Source organism: Bicyclus anynana, chromosome 14 (genome assembly GCF_947172395.1).
Source record: "Bicyclus anynana chromosome 14, ilBicAnyn1.1, whole genome shotgun sequence".
Lineage (NCBI taxonomy): Eukaryota > Metazoa > Arthropoda > Insecta > Lepidoptera > Nymphalidae > Bicyclus > Bicyclus anynana.
The window spans coordinates 9,563,871-9,586,583 of NC_069096.1; the positions used below are offsets into that span (position 1 = coordinate 9,563,871).

Here is a 22,713-nt window from a genome sequence, read left to right on the forward strand (position 1 = left end):
TTTACGTTTATGCTTCAAAACTTACATTTATATAACACTATGATAGTTAGTCTAACTTTGTGTACTCATAATAATTTATTTATTTACACTTAATTTTTTCACCAGAACTTATAAAGAAAACATAAATAATAAATAAGACAGAAAAGGTTATATTACAAAAGTAGGATACAAAATGGCCTTATCGCTACGTAGTACGTACGTCGATGATTTCTGCCAGGCAACCTTGGGTTTAGAAGAATGCGAGAACACGAGAATAATCATTGGTTAAATGAATAAAGTAAGATAATAATATTAAAGCCCAAAGGTTTGTTTAAATCAGTCAGACTTAAACCATTTATCAGCTACAAGTGAACTATTTTTAAATGTTATAAGATATTTTCTTTTATTTTTAACAAAAAGGAAAGTCTAATAGATTATACATCTAAAAGCGGATAAGTCATCGCTGGAGAGTAAGTCGCTCATTCGCCGCGATTGAAATGGTAATGTGACCTCGACACCGTTCTAATTGACATGCAAATTCACAACTCCAGTTCACATTCGAGAATCAATATACGAGTACGTGAAAGTAAAGTTAACTTACAAGGGTAGTGATTACTTTGTTTAAGCAACAGAGGATTCTCTCTCTCAAAAAATTATGATCCTCGAAGTCAATCTAAATTCATTTATTTCAAGTAGGCTTTGTTTACTAGCACTTTTCTACGTCAGGTTGTACTAAATAATGTTTTATAGTTATAAGTAAAGTCGAAAACTTAAAATTAAGTTTACTAAAAAATGAAATGAGAACAATTTATTAATAAAAAATAATCTTTCTTTTTTTTTTAATTAATAAATTTAATTAAGAATTATAAATAATCTTTCTAACCGACTTCAAAAAAGGCGGAGATTCTCAATTCGTCGCGTATATATTTTTATTTACATGAAAATTCAACCGACTTCAAAGAGGCATTTCAGTTATTTTGATTTGAACACATAACTTTCTAAACCTATTTTCATGAAAATGAAATGGGACCAATCTGGAAGTAGGTCTTTAATACAAAAATTCAAATTTGGTTAATAAATGACGAAGTTATCAGGTAACAATAAAAAAAAATCATACGCGTCGAATTGAGGACTTAAAAAACGTATGTTTTACAATGGATCAGAATGTTGGGCGGTGAAAGGGACGGATAGTAAACGAATGCATGTGAACGAAATGCGTATGTTGAGATGGATGTGTGGTGTGACATGATTAGATAAAATAAGGAATCAGTATATAAGAGGAAGTCTGAACGTGGCGCCAGTGACAGAAAAATTGAGGAGTAAAAGGTTAGCTTTTTATGGACATGTAATGCGTAGGGAAGAAAGTCATATTACTAGAAAAATGTTGAATGTGCAAGGAAGGACATAAGAGGAGAGGAAGGCCAAAGAAGTGATGGTTGGATGTGTGAAAGAGAACATGTGTGTAAAAGGAGTGGATGATGAGTTGACGAGTAATAGAGACGAATGGAAAAGATTGACATATTTTTCCGACCCCACATAAGTGGGATAAGAGTAAGGAGATGATGAATAAGAATAATATATCAGCTATAATATCAGCTACCGGTATACAAAATTGAATAATTAGTAGTTCCATAAATTTTGTGCAAATAATATAAATTGTAATAATGAATTGTCATATATTATTTTCATTTGCGTAACCAAACACTAATGCACTATTTGCTGATTATAAAATTACTTTCCGATGCACATATTTAATCATTTCTACACAACAGTCACAATTAGACTAACAAATCATTTATAGAATGAGCTACATAATGCTTATACCATGATGAAAATAATTAATAATGTGGGGTCTCATTGCCATTATATTTTATTGTATTGTACCTCATCACGCTGGTCCAACGCATATTGGACTTCACGCACGTAGATAACTAAGAAAATTCTCTGGTATGCAGGTTTCCTCACGAAGTTTTTCCTTCACCGTTTCAGACACGTGATATTTAATTTCTTAAAATGCACATAACTGAATAGTTGGTGCATGCCCCGGACTGGATTCGAATCTACGCCCTCCGAATCGAAGGCAGAGGTCATATCCACTGCGCTAACCTATTGTTTAAGGGTATTCATTTATTATTATTAGGTCAAGTAACCAAATTATAAAAAAAAACATTCCTAAATTAGACACTACTGTTCGTCGTACGTATGGTTAAGAAACATGTCAATAAAATCTAATAACATTAATAAATTTATTATTCTAAGCAGGAATACTATGTGGTAACTGGGATGTGACTATATTACTAGTAATATCAATTATGTATTCTGTGGTAATAACTTGATATATTGAAGCAGACGTTTGACGCCGCACGCGCCAGCTTGTAATGAAATTAATTCTTTGACATGGTTAACTTTATTACATCCATGTTATACCAACCCAGACAAAATTGCCTCGTTGGTCCAGTGGTTAACCTATATGGCTTGAGATCACGAGATCCTAGATTTGAGTCCTGGGTCGAGCTGTGAAATACTGAGCTTTTCTTTCTTATAAGAAATGGTAATGCCCACCGACCAATACGATTTCGGCCCCGGTATTCCAAGTATCATCATCCCCATCATTATCAACGTATTTTCAGCTCACTGCTGAGCACGTGTCTCCTTTCAGAATAACCCCTCTCGGGTTAGGCCAATAGTCCACCACGCTGGCCCAATGCGGATTGGCAGACTTCACACACGCATAGAATTAAGAAAATTCTCTGGTATGCAGGTTTCCTCACGATGTTTTCCTTCATCGTTTGAGACATGTGATATTTAAACTCTTAAAATGCACACAACTGAAGTTGGAGGACCGGATTTGAACCCACACCCTCCGGAATCGAAGGCAGAGGTCATATCCACTGGGCTATCAAAGGTCACAAAATGGTTTTTTTTAGCAAATATCTCATTTAACTTTCCGCTATATGCTAAATTAAAGTGCCTTTGAAGTGGAAAGCAAAGTTTTCAATTATATCTACTCCAAATTTTTAACAGAGTAAAAAAGTTTTTGTATGTTAGTCTATAGATACCATCATCTAAACATGTGTGCCACACTATGGTATCTATGGTACCTCTGCCACATGTCAAGTATCTGTTTGTTTGTCCGAGAATATTGTGAAGACAAATAAAAAAAAACCTAGTTAGTCTAGGGATACTCACACCTATGGAACATTGTAAGTTTCATCAGAATCGGTACAGTAGTTTTTGTTTTGAGTCGGTTTAATTGTTTTTAATTATCCTTGTTCATTGATTGATTCTCTAAAGCATCTATCAATCGTTTTTTTTATTCTTTACAAGTTAGCTCTTGACTACAATCTCACCTGATGGTAAGTGATGATGCAATCTAAGATGGAAGCGGGCTAACTTGTTAGGAGTAGGATGAAATCCACACCCCTTTCGGTTTGTACACGACATCGTACCGGAACGCTAAATCGCTTGGCGGTACGTCTTTGTCGGTAGGGTGGTAACTAGCCACGGCCAAAGCCTCCCACCAGCCAAATATGATATTAATATTAATAATTAGCTGCACTTGATTTCGTAGTCTTATTCATAAGGTAGGCAAAGTAAAACAATTTTGTATAATTTCACTTTTATTTAAGACATTCATATTTAAATATTGGTAACCCAAATATCACAATGTAAAAAGAAATCACAAAACATCGGAAATAAAACATTTGAAATAATATTAATAACAAAACCAACTAAATAAAAACAACAATTCATTAAATATAGTAGGAAGTTAAGCTCGATTGCGATAATACATAAAAAATATTATATAATAAATACAAATTGACTAATAATATTTTTATATTTGTAAACCTGGAGGATTATTCTGTGACGATATTTTGTGTAGACGCGCAATTAGAGTTCGAGTTCGAGTTCGAATTCGAGTTCGAGTTACGATTTCACTTATCGTTCTTTTTCTAGACAGAGAGAAATGGAGGTGAATTCGAAACTCGCACTTGCGAGTTATACAAAACAGAATAGTCCCGCTGATGCCTATTTTTGTATTGTGAGTTTTTTCTTATCACAGTAATCGGCAATAATACAGCAGTAGAGTCTTTCCATATTTAATTATAACCGATATTATTACATAATTTAATAATTTAGGGTCTGCAGAGCTTTTCTGTGGATCTCCTTTTCAAAATATTCCCAACATCATCATTGACTGAGTGATGTTACTTATCAGAGTCTTAAAGTAAAATTAATTGAAATTTCATTTATTTAAAATGCAATGTGATCGCTTTAAAATAAAATAAGGTAAAATATTTTTACCTGTAATGTTTTATATTTCATTTAAATTATAGGTGATCTTAGAGTGATCTTTCTCAAACTAGATTTAAATAATTTTAACTTTAGCTTTTTTATATAGAAGTTCCGAATTTATTTATGCTTAAATCTTTTTATTTCACCCTCATTTGAATTAGCAATATTTTTATGCCATTTTTTTGAAAAATCAGAATGTGGTATTAATAATATAAATAAAATCGGCTAAATGTGGAGAGTCTCTTTACAAAGTTATTAAAGCAGTTGTAAAAATTATAAATTATGAATATATTATAAGATACGTAACCTATGTTTCAAAAAACCATGTTAAATGTAAATATCATAAGAGAGAACTTAATTATTATGATATAGATATCAGTCTGTACGGCAGCTTCTTTCGAAATTGTGATATGCTAAACGATTATGAGATGTAATTTTAGGAGCATAGTAATAGGAACATATTATTTTGTAAATTATTCATTTATTACATTTATAAAGATCGAAAGAAAGAATTTAATTTTTTTTAAAAGTTCGAAAAATACAATATCGTTCAAAGTAGGTATATGACATTACACAAAAAATAAACTGTAGATCTAAAATTGCAGAGATGTGGGTATTTTTACAAACACGCATAGAATTTTTACTAATTACGTTTCTTATATTTTACAATTATTTTATTTAGATATTAGATTACAATAACTGGAAAAAAAACTACAACGTTTATTTTATTTCACAACATCACAGGGTAATCTCTAGGGTATTAAAAATAAGTTTTTAGGTATTTTATATATGATACTAAAGACAAAATAATGTGCTAAATCATAAATGCCATACACGAAGAGCGAATGTGCTCTGAATTCTAACTACACATTGAAGGAACGAAATTCATTTAACAATAATAATAATTATGATTCATTGGTTTTCATTCATTAGTTCTACTCTTTTATTCAACCTCATTACCAATGCAATCCCTGTCAGTTTATGCATTAACAGCTCTAACAGTTTCACCACGATTATGGTTAAACTAATGTTCTCTTTATTTGTTATTAATGTTTAATTGTTATTAATAATAACAACCACAATTTACTAAACAGATGTTTTGCTTGATGCGTTAATGTCACCGATGCTTTTCACGCGTCGATGTCTCTTCTGCTTGACGACGCTGTCGTCGGACTTGGGCAATGGAGAGCTCACTCTGTGGGCTTGCTCTGCTCTATGTCCATATCTAGAAATTAGAAAACGATATTAATTGACCGGTTGTATTTATTTGATACCCATATTGAGAGAATTGTGAGAAAATATCTTACAATTTAACTATATTGAATTGTATTTGTCATCAGAAGTAAAGGTGTGCACTAAATGTTAGATAAATCTATCAATAGGTAAAATTTGAATTACTGAACCAAAAACAAACACAGAATGCTAATTTATATTCATAGTTAGCAACATCCAATTAGCATTATATAGTTATTTAGTTAGCGCTTTTTTAAATGAACTTTGAAGTAAATGTGTTTATTTCCTCTGATTGATCCGTCAAAAGTTATCATCCTTTATAGAAATCTACATGGACCGTTAAACCGTCAATAATAATTGAGGAATGAACACTTTCTATAATTAAGATCGCAACTGAACCGTGGCAGTCGAAGGTCACAAATTACAGTTAATTTACGCCAGTTGTAACGTGTCTCTAAACTGAGGTCCAAGTCTAAATCTAACAAGAAGTCTACTTTTGCAGAGATTCTTTTCTCATCTAAGCCCTCTGGTGAAGTTGCTACATAACTGTTAAGTTATTAAGACTGTTAAGTTAAGGGACTTTAAGGAACGACAACAAAAGTAACATTTTTACTTAAAGTGGATTATGATGTTCACCTGTTTTTTATTAAATCTTCATCATAATCATCATATCAGCCGATGGACGTTCACTGCAGGACATATGATTTTTGTAGTGACTTCCAAACATCACGATCCTGAGCCGCCTGTATTTAAAAAACCCCTTTGACTCGCTTGATGTCATTAGTCCACCTGGTGGACAGTCGACCAACACTACGCTTTGTAGTGCGGGGTCGCCATTCAAGCATTAAATATACTTATATTAAATCTTACCTGTGAGTAATCCCTGTTTCCTTGATATCGTTGAGTCGTGTCATACTGTCCCGTGTAGATACACTTGATTGGGAATATAAGCTCAGCGGAGTGTATATAGGTTCGTATTCCTGCAGCGTGGGTGGTGGGGCATAGGTCATGCTCAGTTGGGAGAGGGTTCGCACGGCGATGGGTGGCGAATACGTCATGTAGGGTTGCGTCAAACTCATGACGCTGGAACTCTCGCTAGAACTAGACGGGGATGGGCGGTCGTGTTTGGGTTTTAACGCTCCTAGTGCACGTGTTATTGAGCCCTGAAAATAAATAAATATATTAGGACAATACATGCTTCCCTATCTAGCCCTAAAGTAAGTGTAGCTTGTGTTATGGATACTAAGATAACTGATCATATACAAAGAGAAAATGGAAATGAAATATAAACAACAAATAGAATTTGTGTAGTTAAAATTTTCTTCCTACTAAGATAGCTACGTTTGTCTAGTCGTTTGTCTATGCGGCTTCGGAGCATGAGGTCGAAGGTTCAAATCCTGGCTGGTCTATGAAATATTGAGTTTTAATTGTGAGATATTCTCCGCTGCTAATAGAAGCTGGTAGTTTTATTCATTCTTCATGTTTCGGGGAGCTAATTAAGCCATGGTCTTTATCATTAGTATCGGGTCATACATTATCAGCCGAAGACGCACATTAGAGCAGCAAGGTGGGCTTAATCTTCCCATCCTCTTTCTTTTAAGGAAAGAGCCGTAGTACAGTAGGGTATTCAAAACATACTGATGATAATGAAGTTAGTTAAATTAAAAATTTACTCTTAAACTGTGTCTTCTCGAGTCAGCACTAAAATCAATTCCAGGCAATCCCGTGGCGACAGATCTTGAGAACGGTCGTCCCAACATTCTTATCTGATGACCGAACATATTCCTGTAAGTTTGAACACCATGTAGTAAGCCACTCTGTTGAAGGTACAAATTTGAGATAACATGGGCTGTAGCCAGATAGCGGTTAGCTTTAAAAAAAATCTTCATTACCCCCTCAAATTTGCACTAATTTGTACAAACATCGCTAACACAAAAAGCAAACATGCACATTCTATTGTAATGTGTAGGTACATATGTATACATTGCTTTTATAACATCTTAGTTTGTACAAAATTTATATTTAAAGTAATGACGACAAATTTAATGTTCCGATCAATTAAGGATCAAATGATTTGGATAGGAATCACAATATGTACGAAGAGCTAGAGAAACTTCAACACAAATCGGCATAGACACCAAAAGCATGATGCACTTAAAAATAAAACGAATCATGCTATTTGTGTACAGGTATGATAAAAAAATGGCCTAAAAAGGAACACAAGAAACATCAAAAAGTAAAAGAAGAATATCGAATATGATAAACATGAATACATTTTACAAATTCGTGCAAAGTAGCAAAACGAACGATATTTTTCTTTTTAAAAAAGATGAAAATAACAATGATAATAATTATAATGTGTATATTAGACAAGTAGATATAATTTATATCATTGTTTTTTTGGAAATCAATAAAACTGTTTTACGCATGATTAAAAATAAACCAATCAATGTTTTATGAAAGAAAGAAAGTTGGTACGGACAGAGTGGACAAAGGCCGAGAGTGCGGTCTAATGATGATGACAGAGAGGCATTCATGACGTATCGATAAAATGGTTTACCGTTCTGTCTCGACGCAAGGATCGCCAAGTTTAGGGGTGATGGTCAAGAAAAGAAATTGGCTCGATATCCCTTAGGTTTATCTTTTTATAAGGATTTATTCACATTTATATGCCAATTAATAATTTTACAATAAAACTAATACACCATTCTCAACTTTACAATATGAATGTATACAAGTCAAAAACATAGTTATCTTACAATATTAGTAAATACTATTTATTGTTGTAATCCTAAAGCTATTGTGAATGGTTCTGGTTTTATATCTAATGATATTTAATGAAATTTAAACTGTTTATTATGTATTTAAAATGTGTTAAAAATTGAAATTAAAGTTTAGTAGTATTTCTCATAATATTTTCGTAACGGGACATGACTCGCCCCCTATAAGTAACATAAAGCATTTCATGCTTTTATGCTAATACAAGCTACTTCGTATGTTATACAATTACTAAAATTACCAAATTGATTGTTTTCGAATAACATTGACAAATCTAAACTACTGCACGTCGGACAGATCTGGGGTACGCGGAGAGAACACCTAATCTAACACAGATGAAGGCGAAGGGACGACAAATAGTGTTGTAAAGTTTTCCATTGAGAACTTTTCGTTACATTTTACTCACAAACCACGACTCCTACTATTACTTATCAGTCTTCACCGCTCGTCAAGTTTTCGATAAAAAAGTTGTAAATGAGCAATCCGAAGAAACAGTTCTACAAAATCGCAACAGAATAGTTTTACTTTCGTGTAAAAATAGCACTTTTACAAATTTTTTGTTTGTTTTTTTTTTTGGGAATTTTACATAGATACAGTTTTTTTGTGAAAGGACATCGAAGCGACATTTATTTCCTGAAGGAGAGCTTTTTGATTTTTTTGGATTTATCTTTGTTTTGTGGACAACATGGATGCTCGGGCAGCCTCCACTTGCAGTTCTTCCACCTGGCAAAATATCGTATACCTGCAGGATTGCACCGTATATTATAATCATCTACAGGTTGCATACCTACGGGGTTATGACAGTGACTATGCAGACATGCAGTGCAATTTCCTTTATACTGTTGTTTGTGATATTGCATATTCTCTTTAGTAATTCAAATATTGCACTTTCATCTCTTTTGTATAAATATCTATGTCTTATACATCATATATTAACTAATTTAGTAATTAATAGTGTGCAGTAATTTCATTCAAGGTGTTACTTTCTAAATCGTCACTTATGTCAAATAAACAAACAAACATGAAATTAATTTGTGTTTCATCATTTTGCTAATGACATTATAGTAAATTTCCGTTTTTTACTATTTATATATTAGAAATGTTATATCTAATTTATAGTCAGTTACCAAATGTAAGAATGCTAAATACTATGCAATGTTATTTATTATATAATAATTAAATTTGTTTACCTTGCTGGCACAATTAGAGCATCAAACTCGGCCACCAAATGTCTTCGTATTATACTCTTGGATGGTGGTATGCCGAGAGCAGTAGCCATGGTCTCACCCGTGAACGATGGTTCCAATACTACTAGACCACCATGTACTCCGCTATCTGTAAGAAATAAGAGCAGAGTTCGTCGAGAGGAAAATACTGGCAAATTTTGTTGTCACCTATGCTGTGCTACGATCAGAGGGCCTAGTGGCAGTTTGATACTGTTACCTTCACGTAAAGTAAACGCGAATTTCTAAGGAATTGAAACAGCGCCATCTAGTGGCACTACTGCACAACTGTTTCAATTCCATAAAAATTTGCGTAAACGTCAACGTGATAGTATGAAAATATTGAAAACTCCCACTAGGCACACTGATTTTTTTGGTTGCTGGTAAAACTTACCTTTAAGATTATCAGCGAATTCGCCTAAGTCGATGTTATGCGCCCAACGCATAAATCTCTGATTGGTCCATACTAATGGATCTGCGTCCACATTTTCGCACTGATGTCGCCTTACTGCTAAGGCCTAAGAAACAAAGATATAAAAAAAGTTAGTTTTAGTCTATAAAATTATAAGATTTACAGCTTCAACAAAGCTCGGTTTTGTTCCATTCTTCGGTTCGGTTGCTAAGCAACGGTTTGTTGGTAAATGGGTTTCTATGCCTCACGTCTCATCCTGCATCACTCTACCAACAACGCGTTTCTGCTGTGCTAAACTTCATTTTATTTACGCGCACAATAAGGCATCATTCGAAGGAGAGTTTTTAACGGACGCTAAAAAGCTTTCAAATACAACAAATGCATTCCCAAGGTATATGTTCACACGACAGCGTTTTTAAATCACGACGCTTTTTTATCCGAGCATGGTCTATTTCCAACGCCCAAAATTGAAATAGCAACACGCTATTTCAATTTTGGGCGTTGGAAATAGACCATGAATTTAAGAGCGCACAGCGCGTCGGTACGATATGGATAAAATTCGAAACGCAAACGAGACGCCGAATTATGACTTTCACGTGAGTGAAAAGCACGGAGCGATTGACGCGCGATGCAAAATTTATGACGTGAGCGCCAAAATCATTTTTACCTAATTTCAAGTAAATTAAACAACATAACGAAAAACAAAATGGCCATGTTCAAGATATATACCTAATTTTCTATACAAAACAAAACTTTAAGAAAATAAGTTTGCTTTTCCTGAGATTGAAAGCAAAATGTGAGCAAAACATGTTTTTTCCAAAAAAATAAACTATCGAGAAAAGTTTTACAAATTGTGTATTTTGTATAGTCATAACGAAACTAACACTTTGAAATATCATTTACCCAAATATCAGGCTCCTAACTTTTCCAGAATCTGAGATCCAGAACCATTTGTAACCACCAAATTACATATTGCACACTCTTAAATGAAGGACGTGAATAAAAGCGCCAACGCTGGGTGCTAACGTATCGCTTTCTCTCGTACAAATGAGGACTTGCTCCTTATTCGCACGAGAGTCAAAATATAGTATGAAATTAAATGAAGGTCTATTTCCAACGCCAATTGCAAATGCTACACGGCTCGAAAAAAAAACGTCGTGTTTTAAAAACGCCGTCATGTGTACATATACTTGGAAATGCATTTGTTATATTTGAACGCTTTTTAACGTCCGTTAAAAAAGCTCTCGTGCGAATAAGGGCTTAGGCATTTTTACTTTCAAAGCATACGCCTTCCTGAGGAAATTAAGTACTTAAGCCTATTTTAAGAATTCGCAGATATTTTTATCTCCAGATGAAAAGAAGAAATGCTTCATAATAAATTCTCGAAAGATTATAAATGTGATGGTAATAACAAGAATAATAAACATGGACGTAATAATTTACTGTGACTCATAATAAATGCGAAGCGACAAAATGAACGTAGACAAATTCTGTACAAAGTCTGTCTGGAATTTTTAAAAGAGAATATTAATTGGAAAATATTAATAACGTCATTGACGACGTTGGGGTCTCAAAGTGCTGGAATGGCTACCCCGCACTAGTAAGCGCAGTGTTGGCCGACCCCCCATCAGGTGGACTGACGACATCAAGCGAGTCGCAGGGATTCGCTGGATGCAGGCGGCTCAGTATCGTGATGTTTGGAAGTCCCTACAAAAGGCCTATGTCCTGCAGTGGACGTCCATCGGCTGATATGATGATGATGATGATGAATAACGTCATTGCCAGGGTCAGATTATTATTAAATAAAACAATTATACTACAGTCTGTCTTGATGAGTACTGTTTACCAACAAACAAATTAAAAATGAGGGTATAAATCACTAGTCATTTCACACCTACTAATAATTAAATTTAACTTGTTCTTAAATTAATCAAAATAAATTTGATTAGGTAATAAGCTTAGAACAATTAGATATGGTAAATATATTTTATATAACATTTTATATACAAACAATACATAATTTAAGATAAATAAGTTATGAAATTACATGCGTTTTCTATCATCATTTCTAATTTATTTTTAGGTAAACAGTATTCATCAAGAAAGGCTGTAGTAAGAATACGAATTATATATACCTATAAAGATATACCTAAATAATATTGATACCTAATGTTAATTTTTAATATCGCAATGTACTTACTAAGCTGTTGTGATAGTTTTTTCAGTCATAATATCCTGTCGGACAAGAAATTTTTACCTGACCGACCTTTATGGTAGGCATCCATATAATATCCATATAATATAACGTATTTTTAATGTGACGGTAGATAAAATCCATTCGATACGATCGGTATGATGCGGATCAGTGGACGCACTTGTATGATATTCTATACAAAGAATACTACGCTGCGATGAGTCCGATCCTTACGATGCAGATCTGTGGACGCTTGCCATAAAACTCCGTGTAGCCATTTGTTAGCTTTCCCTTTATTTTTCCTCGTTTATCGCGGACTGCGTGTTTATTTTACGAATTGAATAGATTATAATGAAAAAGAGCATCTTCTCCGAGCTTAGATATTGTTTACATAAATCATTTTTCCGAAACCAACAAGACTCAAATAAATTATTTAAAGATTGAGTTATTTTTTTATAAAATATGTTTTATTAACGTTTTTAATATTAAAACTGTTGTTTTAAATATGGTTAATTTTAGCAGAGACGTGATAGCCCAGTGGATATGGCCTCTGCTTTCGATTCGTAGATTCGAATCCGGTCCGGGGCATGTACCTCCAACTTTTCAGTTGTGTGTATTACATATCACGTGTCTCAAACGGTGAAGGAAAACATCGTGAGGAAACCTGCGTAACTGAGAATTTTCTTAATTCTCTATTAAGTGTGTGAAGTCTGCTAATCCGCATTGGGCTAGCGTGATGGACTATAGCCTAACCCTTATCCTGAAGGAGACTCGTGCTCAAAAGTGAACCTTAAAATATGGGTTGTTAATGAGTTTTAGCTGCATGACTATTTTAATTTCACTACTTAACCAGCTATGCCCTGCTTGTTCATCCTGAAAAAATATATAAATGAACAGATAGTAAAATAGAATATCTATTCTTTCTCTCATTTTTTTTTCTTTTTAGTTAATATTGTAAGTTTAGTTATTTAAGATACCTATCTTTTATTTACTTTTCTTCTTTATTCCATGCTATATTTATTCGTCAATAATCACGACACATATTGATAAATAAATGAAGTTCAGTGAGTAATACCTAAATTGTTTTAGTATTTACACATAAGGAATTACGAATAAGGGCCATTCGCTCTACATTCACTCGCTGCGGATATAAAATAAATGGTTTCCGTGGTTATTACGTTTATGAGAAGGTCACAGCCTAGTTGCGGCTGAAGATCGACTCGCTCTCGGCTAAAAATAGGTCGACTAAGTAATGAGATGTTTAAAGGTGACATCAAACTCTTATAATACCTACCTAGCTACCCATTGTCGGTAGACGGTAGCACGACTAAATTTATTGAGCGATTTTCCCATCAGTATCTATTACTAGCTGACGCCGCGCGGTTTTACTCGCGTGGTTCCCGTTTCCGTAGGAATATGGGGATAATTTATAGCCTATAGCCTTCCTCGATAAATGGGCTATCTAACACAGAAAGAATTTTTCAAATCGGACCAGTAGTTCCTGAGATTAGCGCGTTCAATCAAACAAACAAACAAACTCTTCAGCTTTATTATATTAGTATAGATTAAAGAGTATAGAAATCGAAAAGTACCTACGTAGGTAAGTACTACGTACGTAATACTATTACTAGTACGTGCTACATACGTAAATATATATACAACGTCAATGTACGTACTTATCTATAAATATTAGATTTTCATAAGATTTGAAAGGTAGATTTAGAATAATATTCTCTGAATAAGAGAATGAAAGTACTTAATAAGGAAAATAAATTATCCGAAAAAATAAAATTTTTATCGGATGAAATCTCGGCCAATTTAAAATAGTCTAAATTATCGAGTGTTAATTACTTTATTGTTATTAAAACCGCCGTTAAAATTAAGAACTTTGAAAACCCCTAATAGTCAACTATTCATGTAGAGGTTTTGTAGATATAAAATATATTTTCAGATGTTTTTACGACTTTATTGAAGTTTTTAAATGCTAAATTAAAGTTTCTAGTTGAAATAGTCACAGAGGTAAACTGTTGACAGATAGACAGACCGACATGGCGAAACTAGAAGGTTGACTACGGAACCCTAACAATGAAAAAAATACAGCATTTTTTTCATTAATAACATAAAATGAAATCGTGTTTTCATCAAGTCACCAAAATTCTCTTTCAGTGCGCTTTCATTTGTGACCTCACTAGAGTATATTTGCAGACATTCGGTTATTCTTCCCCACTTGTGGGGGGGGGGCCCCACAACCGATTTTTATCAAACATGTATAAGAACACTCGCATATAAATCACCTTTAATACAAAAAATTAAACTGAAAACGCTTCATCCGTTCGGGAGCTATGGTGACACAGACAGACAGAGGGACAGACACGTCAATCTTATAACACCTCTCTTTTTGCGTGAAGAATTAAAAGGGCCTCAATGCTTGTAAAGTTTACTTTGTGTTCACTTACTTGTCTATCGTACTTCATTATCCTTAACAGATGGATACCATGCACGATGGAGGCTTGGTGGAACTTCCTCGTCACTCCGAGATACTTCTCCAGTTCTTTCTTGCTGATAGTGTCCAGCATGCGGGCGTCCACGAGGTTTGTCACGAACGACTCTGCATACTGTTGGCGAATTATGAAAATTAGAATTATCATTCTGAGGGGAGACACGAGCGAAGCAGTGAGCCGAATATGGGTTGATAATGATAAAAGTTGAAACAAAGTAGGTGATTTGATTTGTATACCTGCGAAAGTCCTAAATCAGGTAGCCACTCGGCTGCGACCCACGCGTGAGTCAGCTGCCCAATGCTGGGGTTCCTCACGAGATCAGGTCGCCGCCTCTCCTCTATCGCGAGCCGCAGCTTCTTCCTGTGCATCGGCTGGTTGATGCCCAGCCCCACCTCCAGGTCCGTGTCTGTGAGCTCGAGCAGAACCTGCCCATTCAAAGCACGGATCTAGAAACAACGAGAACACAATATTTGACGCTTTTATCGCGTCAACTTCTCACTAGGTGTATCGTAATCTAATAGGTACCTACTAATAATTTATAGAGGTAAAGTTTGTGGTGTTGAGAGGTAAAGAAAAATCTCCGGGTGTACTGAACTGATTTTGAAAATTCTTTTACCACTAGAAAGCCACGTCATTTGTGAGTGTCACAGGCTATATTTTATCCCCGTATTTTCACGGGAACGGGAATTATGCGGGGCGTCGGTTGATAAATAATAATACAGTTCAGCAGGAATGGCGACTATGTATTAGAAACTATTATCGAAATAGAAAGTTGTTGGTATCTTCAGAATTTGGTGTACGATACGTATTTCATGCTATATACATTACATACATTCATCGTACTTGTACATAATTAACAATTTTACTCTAATTTAAATTCAGTTTTTGATTTGTAATTTTTTCAGATTTACCATAGTTGAAAAGTGGTAAGGCGGATATATGAGGGGTGGCTGTCTGGTACAAATAAATTAAATTTAAAATTACAAGTTTACATAATCACAACGGAACCATAAATGACATAGTGATAAGGTTTGGACGGTAGGATAGTACCTAGCCAGCGCGACCTCCTACCAATTCTAATTCAATTTAGAAAATATTTTAGAATTCTTTATTGGTTGGAATCGAATACAGGACCTCCCAATAATATAGAAAGTACCATTACCGTCAAACAAGTAATTTACAATAGAAATCTTTCTGAAATAAACATAAAAATAAAAACAGGAACAGAAAAATGGAAAAATGGTTATTATAATTATATTCATTCTTGTTTTATTAATTCTCCATATCCTCTATTTCAGAAAAATGAGCGTCCACTATATTATTAAGTAATAATTGCTTATTATGAAAAAGTCAGAATTCAATTGCAATATTATTTTATAGATATATGTTAATTTTATTTAAATTTATGAAGGCTTTCCTAAACAAAGATTTAATTTATTTTTCGTGTTTATTAATTTGTTTATTTGAAAAATAATATAATTTTCCGTTTTGATTAGTAAGGCATAAATGGTTTGTAACGTCACGAATGATTCGGCATACTGTTGGCATATGACGTTAAATTACGTCATACCTCTCAAAAGCACTAGCTGACGCTATATCATTCTGGGTGTATCATACCCTCACCTAGGGGAAGTTCGGGTAAGATGGATCACAGGGAGAAGCAGCTGGATTCATGCGGCTCCAGACAGTATTATTTGGCAAGTCTTTACAAGAGTCCTATTTCTAGCAGTTCGAGACATTCACGATCCTTACAATGATGATAATGAGATGATAGATTTCATCGTGAAATTTTAACAGTATAGTGTACATGTGTAGTAGAAGCAGAAATGAATTCTAGAAGGGCATTACATATTTTCGCAATGCAAATCAGGAACGAAGAAATTATTCTTGCCTTAGTTGAAAATAAGCCTATAAAGGCTTTCGAAATCTATTGTATTGTTGTCCTCCGATATAAAATTATAACAATATTAATAACATCTCTCCGTTCTGAACCGATAACAGACGTGATTTGAATAAACAAATGCCACGATGAATTTATTAAAGGACTGTGTTGTGACTTCATTTCCATATAAATGTAACGAAATTGTTATTGTGAATAATAAATGTGTTTCCATGAAAATGTATATTTATCTACTTATACAGTTTCGCCGTGAAAAGTTCGTGAGACGGAACTAATTTAGATTACGTTAAGTTGATTTTACGTGTTTGTGTTATGTAAGTTGTTAATGTAAATATGTAAATTGAGTTTTTTTTCTTTTGATATAACTTGATGTTACACGTAGCTAATGGATTGTTTGTTTGATATGATAGCAATATAGTAAAACGTTGTATGATATTGTAATAACTTAATGCTGCGACAATGTTGAGAAATTTGCATGAAAATAGTATTATTGCCCTTAATATCGCTATAAGTACGAGTAGGTAACTAAATAACTAAATAAAAGAAAGTAAAAATGTTCTAACTAATAACTATTGTAGTAATAAGACCAGATTTCGTTTGCTGCACTCATGTTAAACTATTTTTTGTTTTATACTTTAGAAACAGTATTTTTTCTGGACGTAGTTATTTTACATGTGGTCTGTACTAAATTTTTTTTTAATTGCTAGCTACGTTTGGAGAGGACAACTTATAGTTGGTTTAGTACATTTTATAAATTTACTATTGTGTCTACATATATGAGTGTGCAATTGTACGTAAATGTCTATAGCCATGTGTTTATCTGACCATGCCACTATTTACATTGTCGGTAACACGCAGTAGGTATGAGCCAGCGCGAGTTTTTTATACCTCGGATTTTTTTTCTAGACGGAAGCTATAGTTTACGGGTATTCTTTATGTTTGCCAAATTCTATCTCTATTATACTTCAATAAATTGTGGTTTTCTTGTGTCTACATATTTATGAGTGCAATTGTACTTTTTGCCGGTTTACAGTATTTATGCGGCAATTAAATAAAATGCGTGTTCGCGCTTTAATGTTTACTGAACGAATATATAGCTGTTATATATATATATTTGTATTAGTTGTAATATATTATGTAATACATATGTAAATTTTAATATTATATTTACGTATATATTATATTATATTTATATATATATTTTTTTTTAATTATTTATATATATAATTACATATAATGTATTGCACCTTCCCGCTCTTTCTTCGCAAGTTCTCTCGTCAGGGGTTGCCTGGTAGAGATTACTTATAGTAATAAGGCCGCCTTTGCATGCTAAGTTTAATTTATGTTTTCTAATGTTTCAATTTATAATTGTATTTTTGTGTGCAATAAAGTATTTCTTCTTCTTCTTCTTCTTCTGTATATTATATAGCTATATGAATATATAGTTGTAGCTATTAGGAAGGAGTATCATAGTGACAAAGTGTTTAGCTGACCTTGCCACTCTTGACGTTGTCAGCGACTGCAGCAGCGTACTGTGGCATGCCGAGTGCGAGCTCCAGCCAGGCGATGATGGCGGGCGCGCGCCAGCGGGACACTGGCAGAGAAGCAGCCTCGCGCAGCGCTGCTTCGCTGCCCAGGGGAGACCACGCTCGGTTTGTGCCCGTGCCAGCGTACACTGGTTCTGTTATTGAGAAATACTTTGTAGAGAAATAAGAATACTTATTAATAGAAGTCAAATGTGTGCGATATAGTTTAATTTATTTAAACACTCAGCGGTCGCCCGTGACTAAGTCCACGTGAAATAGGGTTGATGACAGTTTTTTAAATTGTATATGTCGCCGGGGAAGCTTGGCTCACTGAGGGCTCTATGGCCTCAGACCTAATAGTTGTCATGTTTGCTCTGTGGTTATTTCGAATCGACTTGTTATCTAGTGGTCTGATCATTTTGCAGTCAAAATACTATTCCGTTTTGATTTAATTAATAATTGGTCTCTCAAGTAATGATGACAGGTGACAGCAGTAGAAAAGAAACTCTTTAGGTTCTGTGTTGAGATTTTGCTGTCGTAATGGTCAGCAAAATCTACGTTAATTAATTTAATAAATTTAGAATCAAGTTTTCATGTAATTAGGATTTGATTATTTACTCTAGAAGTAATTAAGATTGTAAAACGTTACCACCATAACGAACGTGGCGGCGATCGACCAATAGGAGATCACGTAACTCTCATCCAATGGCATCGCGTCCCAAATGGCGCGTACGCGTGTACCGTCACTGTGTATTCACTCTAGTGAGGCATCCTGCCTCCGTCTGTCTCCGTAGTCTGCTGATTTAGTAATTCAGTTCTAATCGCGTTTTTAAGATGGAATAATCGTCTTCTACTTGTTAATAGTGAAATAGTGAAGTGTTAAGTAGTGTTATTAAGAAAAGGAAAGTGATTAGTGACTTGGGCTATTAATTGGTTCAATTCTTTGTTGAGCAGCTTGAGGCGTCATGCTGCTTGTCGCGTTAGTGATTTTGTTCGATAATGTTTCGTGATGAAGTAATCATTGATCTTAAATTGTTTACTGTGGGCATGGAGAGCATGTCGGGCAGGGTTGGTGAGTGTTTACTAGTATTAAAAGGCGCCTTTAAACCACACCCAATGGTCACAAGTCCTGGGACTTGCTCGATGTACTTCCTCTACCACAACTACCAGGGTAAAATAGTAAAATTAAGAGTAGTTTATTGTGTAAGCGATTAGTGAGGTTAAGCATAGCATACCTATTGTAATTGGCAGAGCCGATGACCAAGCTTAGGTCAGCGGTTCTGTCCATATTTTTATTAATGGCTCTACGATTTTTACGACATCAGAAGTGGGATCGCTCCAGCGATCCCTTTCTGCCGGTCAATCTGTACCAAATCCTGACATTGACAATGAAACTGCAACTTAATTTGAAATTTGTGAAATCTCTGATGAAATTAATTTTATTTGATAACTACCCTCAGTTTTTCTTGTGGTAACTAAGTTGGACTTAAAACCGTAAAATAGTTTTGACAATTTAATATTGATGCGTCATTGAGTTGAATCGGCAATGGTTGCCGTGATGCCCGTGTCGCCATATCGCATCCAAATAAATAATGTAATAACGTAAAAGACAAAGAGAAAAATAAAAAAGAAAAAGAAAAAGAGAAAAAAAAAAAAAAAAAAAAAATTAGAAATGTTCATTACGTTGCAATCTGTATTACTTTTAAGATTTATCGTTTGCAAACGTTATGCGTTTGCGAGTCGAGTACTTTTAGTTAAAAACCGCGACGGTTTGAGCCGAGTGTGCGAATCTTTTACCGATAATTTCAAAATAGATATTGCGTTTACGTAGCGTACGGCATTTTTCTAAGTTAGATTGCGTCTCTTACTTTTCATTTAATTTAGATTATACCAAGGGTTTACTTTAAGAACTTCTCCGCCTCTTTACATCCCCAAAACTAATTATTGATGATGGAAGACAATTCCTCAGAAGCTTCCAAGAGTTATTGTGACAGGCATTGCAACGAACTACACATAGTGACTCCAGGTAACGAAATACTATCTTTGGTTATTTGCAATGCTCTTTTTACTGTGAAGTACATACAATATTTGGTATAGCTTCGTTAACACTTCTTGTATGTAGTCAAAATTGTGTAGTACCTTAACTTCTTAGTCTAGTTGACTTTGACAGTAGGGTCATCGATATAGAAGCCCTGCATGTTTACATCCAAAGTAGAATGGCCGAGGCGGTTGTAGAAAAAAAAAACACTATTAGTAAGGAGACTACTTGGTTTTAATTAAAAAACAACCAAACGTCGCTTCACCTTTGTTTAGCAATCCTTATAGTGAAGTACACAGAGTGCTCAAGAGCGGTATCTGGTCGTCATTGGAGGCCTTGCAGGGTCACAGATAACCAATTGAGGCGACCTGCTCGCCCTGGTGATCTTCAGGCGGCCGTGTTGCCTCTGGTATCAACGGTGTCAAACGTCTAACGCCACTACAGCCGCGCAGCCCGCTACTACTTCTGCAGTCGCTGCAGCCTGCGGCTATTGCGACCGCTTTAGCTGGCGTGCTGCCTGTGTCGTCTACTACATCGACCACTGCGTCGACTATTTATTCCCGGTGAATATAGTTTCAATTATTTTAACATTTACACAAACATCATCACAAACACTTTAAAAGAAAGAGTAATGAGAATACTTATAATTTTACTTATTGGCGGCGTGGAGTCGTTTATAACTAATAAAAGATGCCATGTGGCACTCAAAAGATGTCGTTGGCGTATGGAGCCGACCAGCGACCACCAAAAGATGCCATGTGGCACTAAAAATATGTCGTTGGCGTATGGAGCCGACCAGCGACCACCAAAAGATGTCGTTGGCCTGAGGTGCCTTGTATAACGACCAACCTTGTCTATCCCCTGTGGACCACGGCGCTAGATAACCGCTTAGCACCACAGCATCGACCTTCCCAAACTCCCCTAGAGCCTTCAACGTGGATCTATCTCACCTGATTCCCTACCTATACTACACACCACGTTATAACTGTATTCATATGAAAATTATGAGCAGTGTCTACGTGTACACTTAAAACACAACATACTTACTTATTTTATAATTATAATATTTATCTGTTGTCGCGTGGAGCGAGCAGTGTCAATATAAATTATTATTATCTGTTGTCGCGTGGAGCGAGCAGTGTACATATGAATCATTAGCTGTTGTCGCGTGTAGCAAACAGTGTCAATATGAACTTATAAATATTCTCTTTCTCAACATTCATAGCAAGTTTGTGTTGTCACACGTCTTATAGTTCAGCCTTGTCACGTTCAGCCAAGATAACTAAACATTTTAATTTTAGATACTAAAGTTCAGCCTTGTTTAAGGTAACTAACTATTCGAAAAACACAAGTTTCTAGATTCAAACAAAGCCTAGGTTAATTGTGAAAGTACCTAGCTTCAGAATTTTTTTTTTTTTTTTTATTTTTTATTTACAGAAAAGAACTGGAGGCGCTGCAGAGCACGCACCGCACGTCAGTATGGCCGTGTCGCCGGGGAAGCTTGGCTCACTGAGGGCTCTATGGCCTCAGACCTAATAGTTGTCATGTTTGCTCTGTGGTTATTTCGAATCGACTTGTTATCTAGTGGTCTGATCATTTTGCAGTCAAAATACTATTCCGTTTTGATTTAATTAATAATTGGTCTCTCAAGTAATGATGACAGGTGACAGCAGTAGAAAAGAAACTCTTTAGGTTCTGTGTTGAGATTTTGCTGTCGTAATGGTCAGCAAAATCTACGTTAATTAATTTAATAAATTTAGAATCAAGTTTTCATGTAATTAGGATTTGATTATTTACTCTAGAAGTAATTAAGATTGTAAAACGTTACCACCATAACGAACGTGGCGGCGATCGACCAATAGGAGATCACGTAACTCTCATCCAATGGCATCGCGTCCCAAATGGCGCGTACGCGTGTACCGTCACTGTGTATTCACTCTAGTGAGGCATCCTGCCTCCGTCTGTCTCCGTAGTCTGCTGATTTAGTAATTCAGTTCTAATCGCGTTTTTAAGATGGAATAATCGTCTTCTACTTGTTAATAGTGAAATAGTGAAGTGTTAAGTAGTGTTATTAAGAAAAGGAAAGTGATTAGTGACTTGGGCTATTAATTGGTTCAATTCTTTGTTGAGCAGCTTGAGGCGTCATGCTGCTTGTCGCGTTAGTGATTTTGTTCGATAATGTTTCGTGATGAAGTAATCATTGATCTTAAATTGTTTACTGTGGGCATGGAGAGCATGTCGGGCAGGGTTGGTGAGTGTTTACTAGTATTAAAAGGCGCCTTTAAACCACACCCAATGGTCACAAGTCCTGGGACTTGCTCGATGTACTTCCTCTACCACAACTACCAGGGTAAAATAGTAAAATTAAGAGTAGTTTATTGTGTAAGCGATTAGTGAGGTTAAGCATAGCATACCTATTGTAATTGGCAGAGCCGATGACCAAGCTTAGGTCAGCGGTTCTGTCCATATTTTTATTAATGGCTCTACGATTTTTACGACATATATAAATTAAGATTACGCTAATATTACAACAATTTTGTAAAAGTGTGTATATAGGTATATAGGTATCTGCGATCATAACTTTCGGAGCTACAGGGATTTAAAGGGTCAGATTTGCGGCGCTGCCACGGATC

At 35.0% G+C, this 22,713-nt stretch overlaps 1 protein-coding gene across 1 annotated transcript in view; it reads right to left on the reverse strand.

Annotated features, from left to right (window-relative positions):
- Positions 1-3,599: 3,599 nt before the first annotated feature.
- Positions 3,600-22,713, reverse strand: part of LOC112055162 (kazrin) — a 199,762-nt gene continuing 180,648 nt past the window's right edge. The window contains exons 15-22 of the mRNA XM_052885385.1: positions 18,010-18,197; positions 14,853-15,062; positions 14,572-14,730; positions 9,904-10,027; positions 9,477-9,621; positions 7,182-7,293; positions 6,379-6,671; positions 3,600-5,500 (exon numbers count right to left, since the gene is read on the reverse strand). Coding sequence (XP_052741345.1) covers positions 5,362-5,500; positions 6,379-6,671; positions 7,182-7,293; positions 9,477-9,621; positions 9,904-10,027; positions 14,572-14,730; positions 14,853-15,062; positions 18,010-18,197 — 1,370 coding nt within the window. The 3' untranslated portion in view covers positions 3,600-5,361. The remainder of the gene's footprint in view (positions 5,501-6,378; positions 6,672-7,181; positions 7,294-9,476; positions 9,622-9,903; positions 10,028-14,571; positions 14,731-14,852; positions 15,063-18,009; positions 18,198-22,713) is intronic.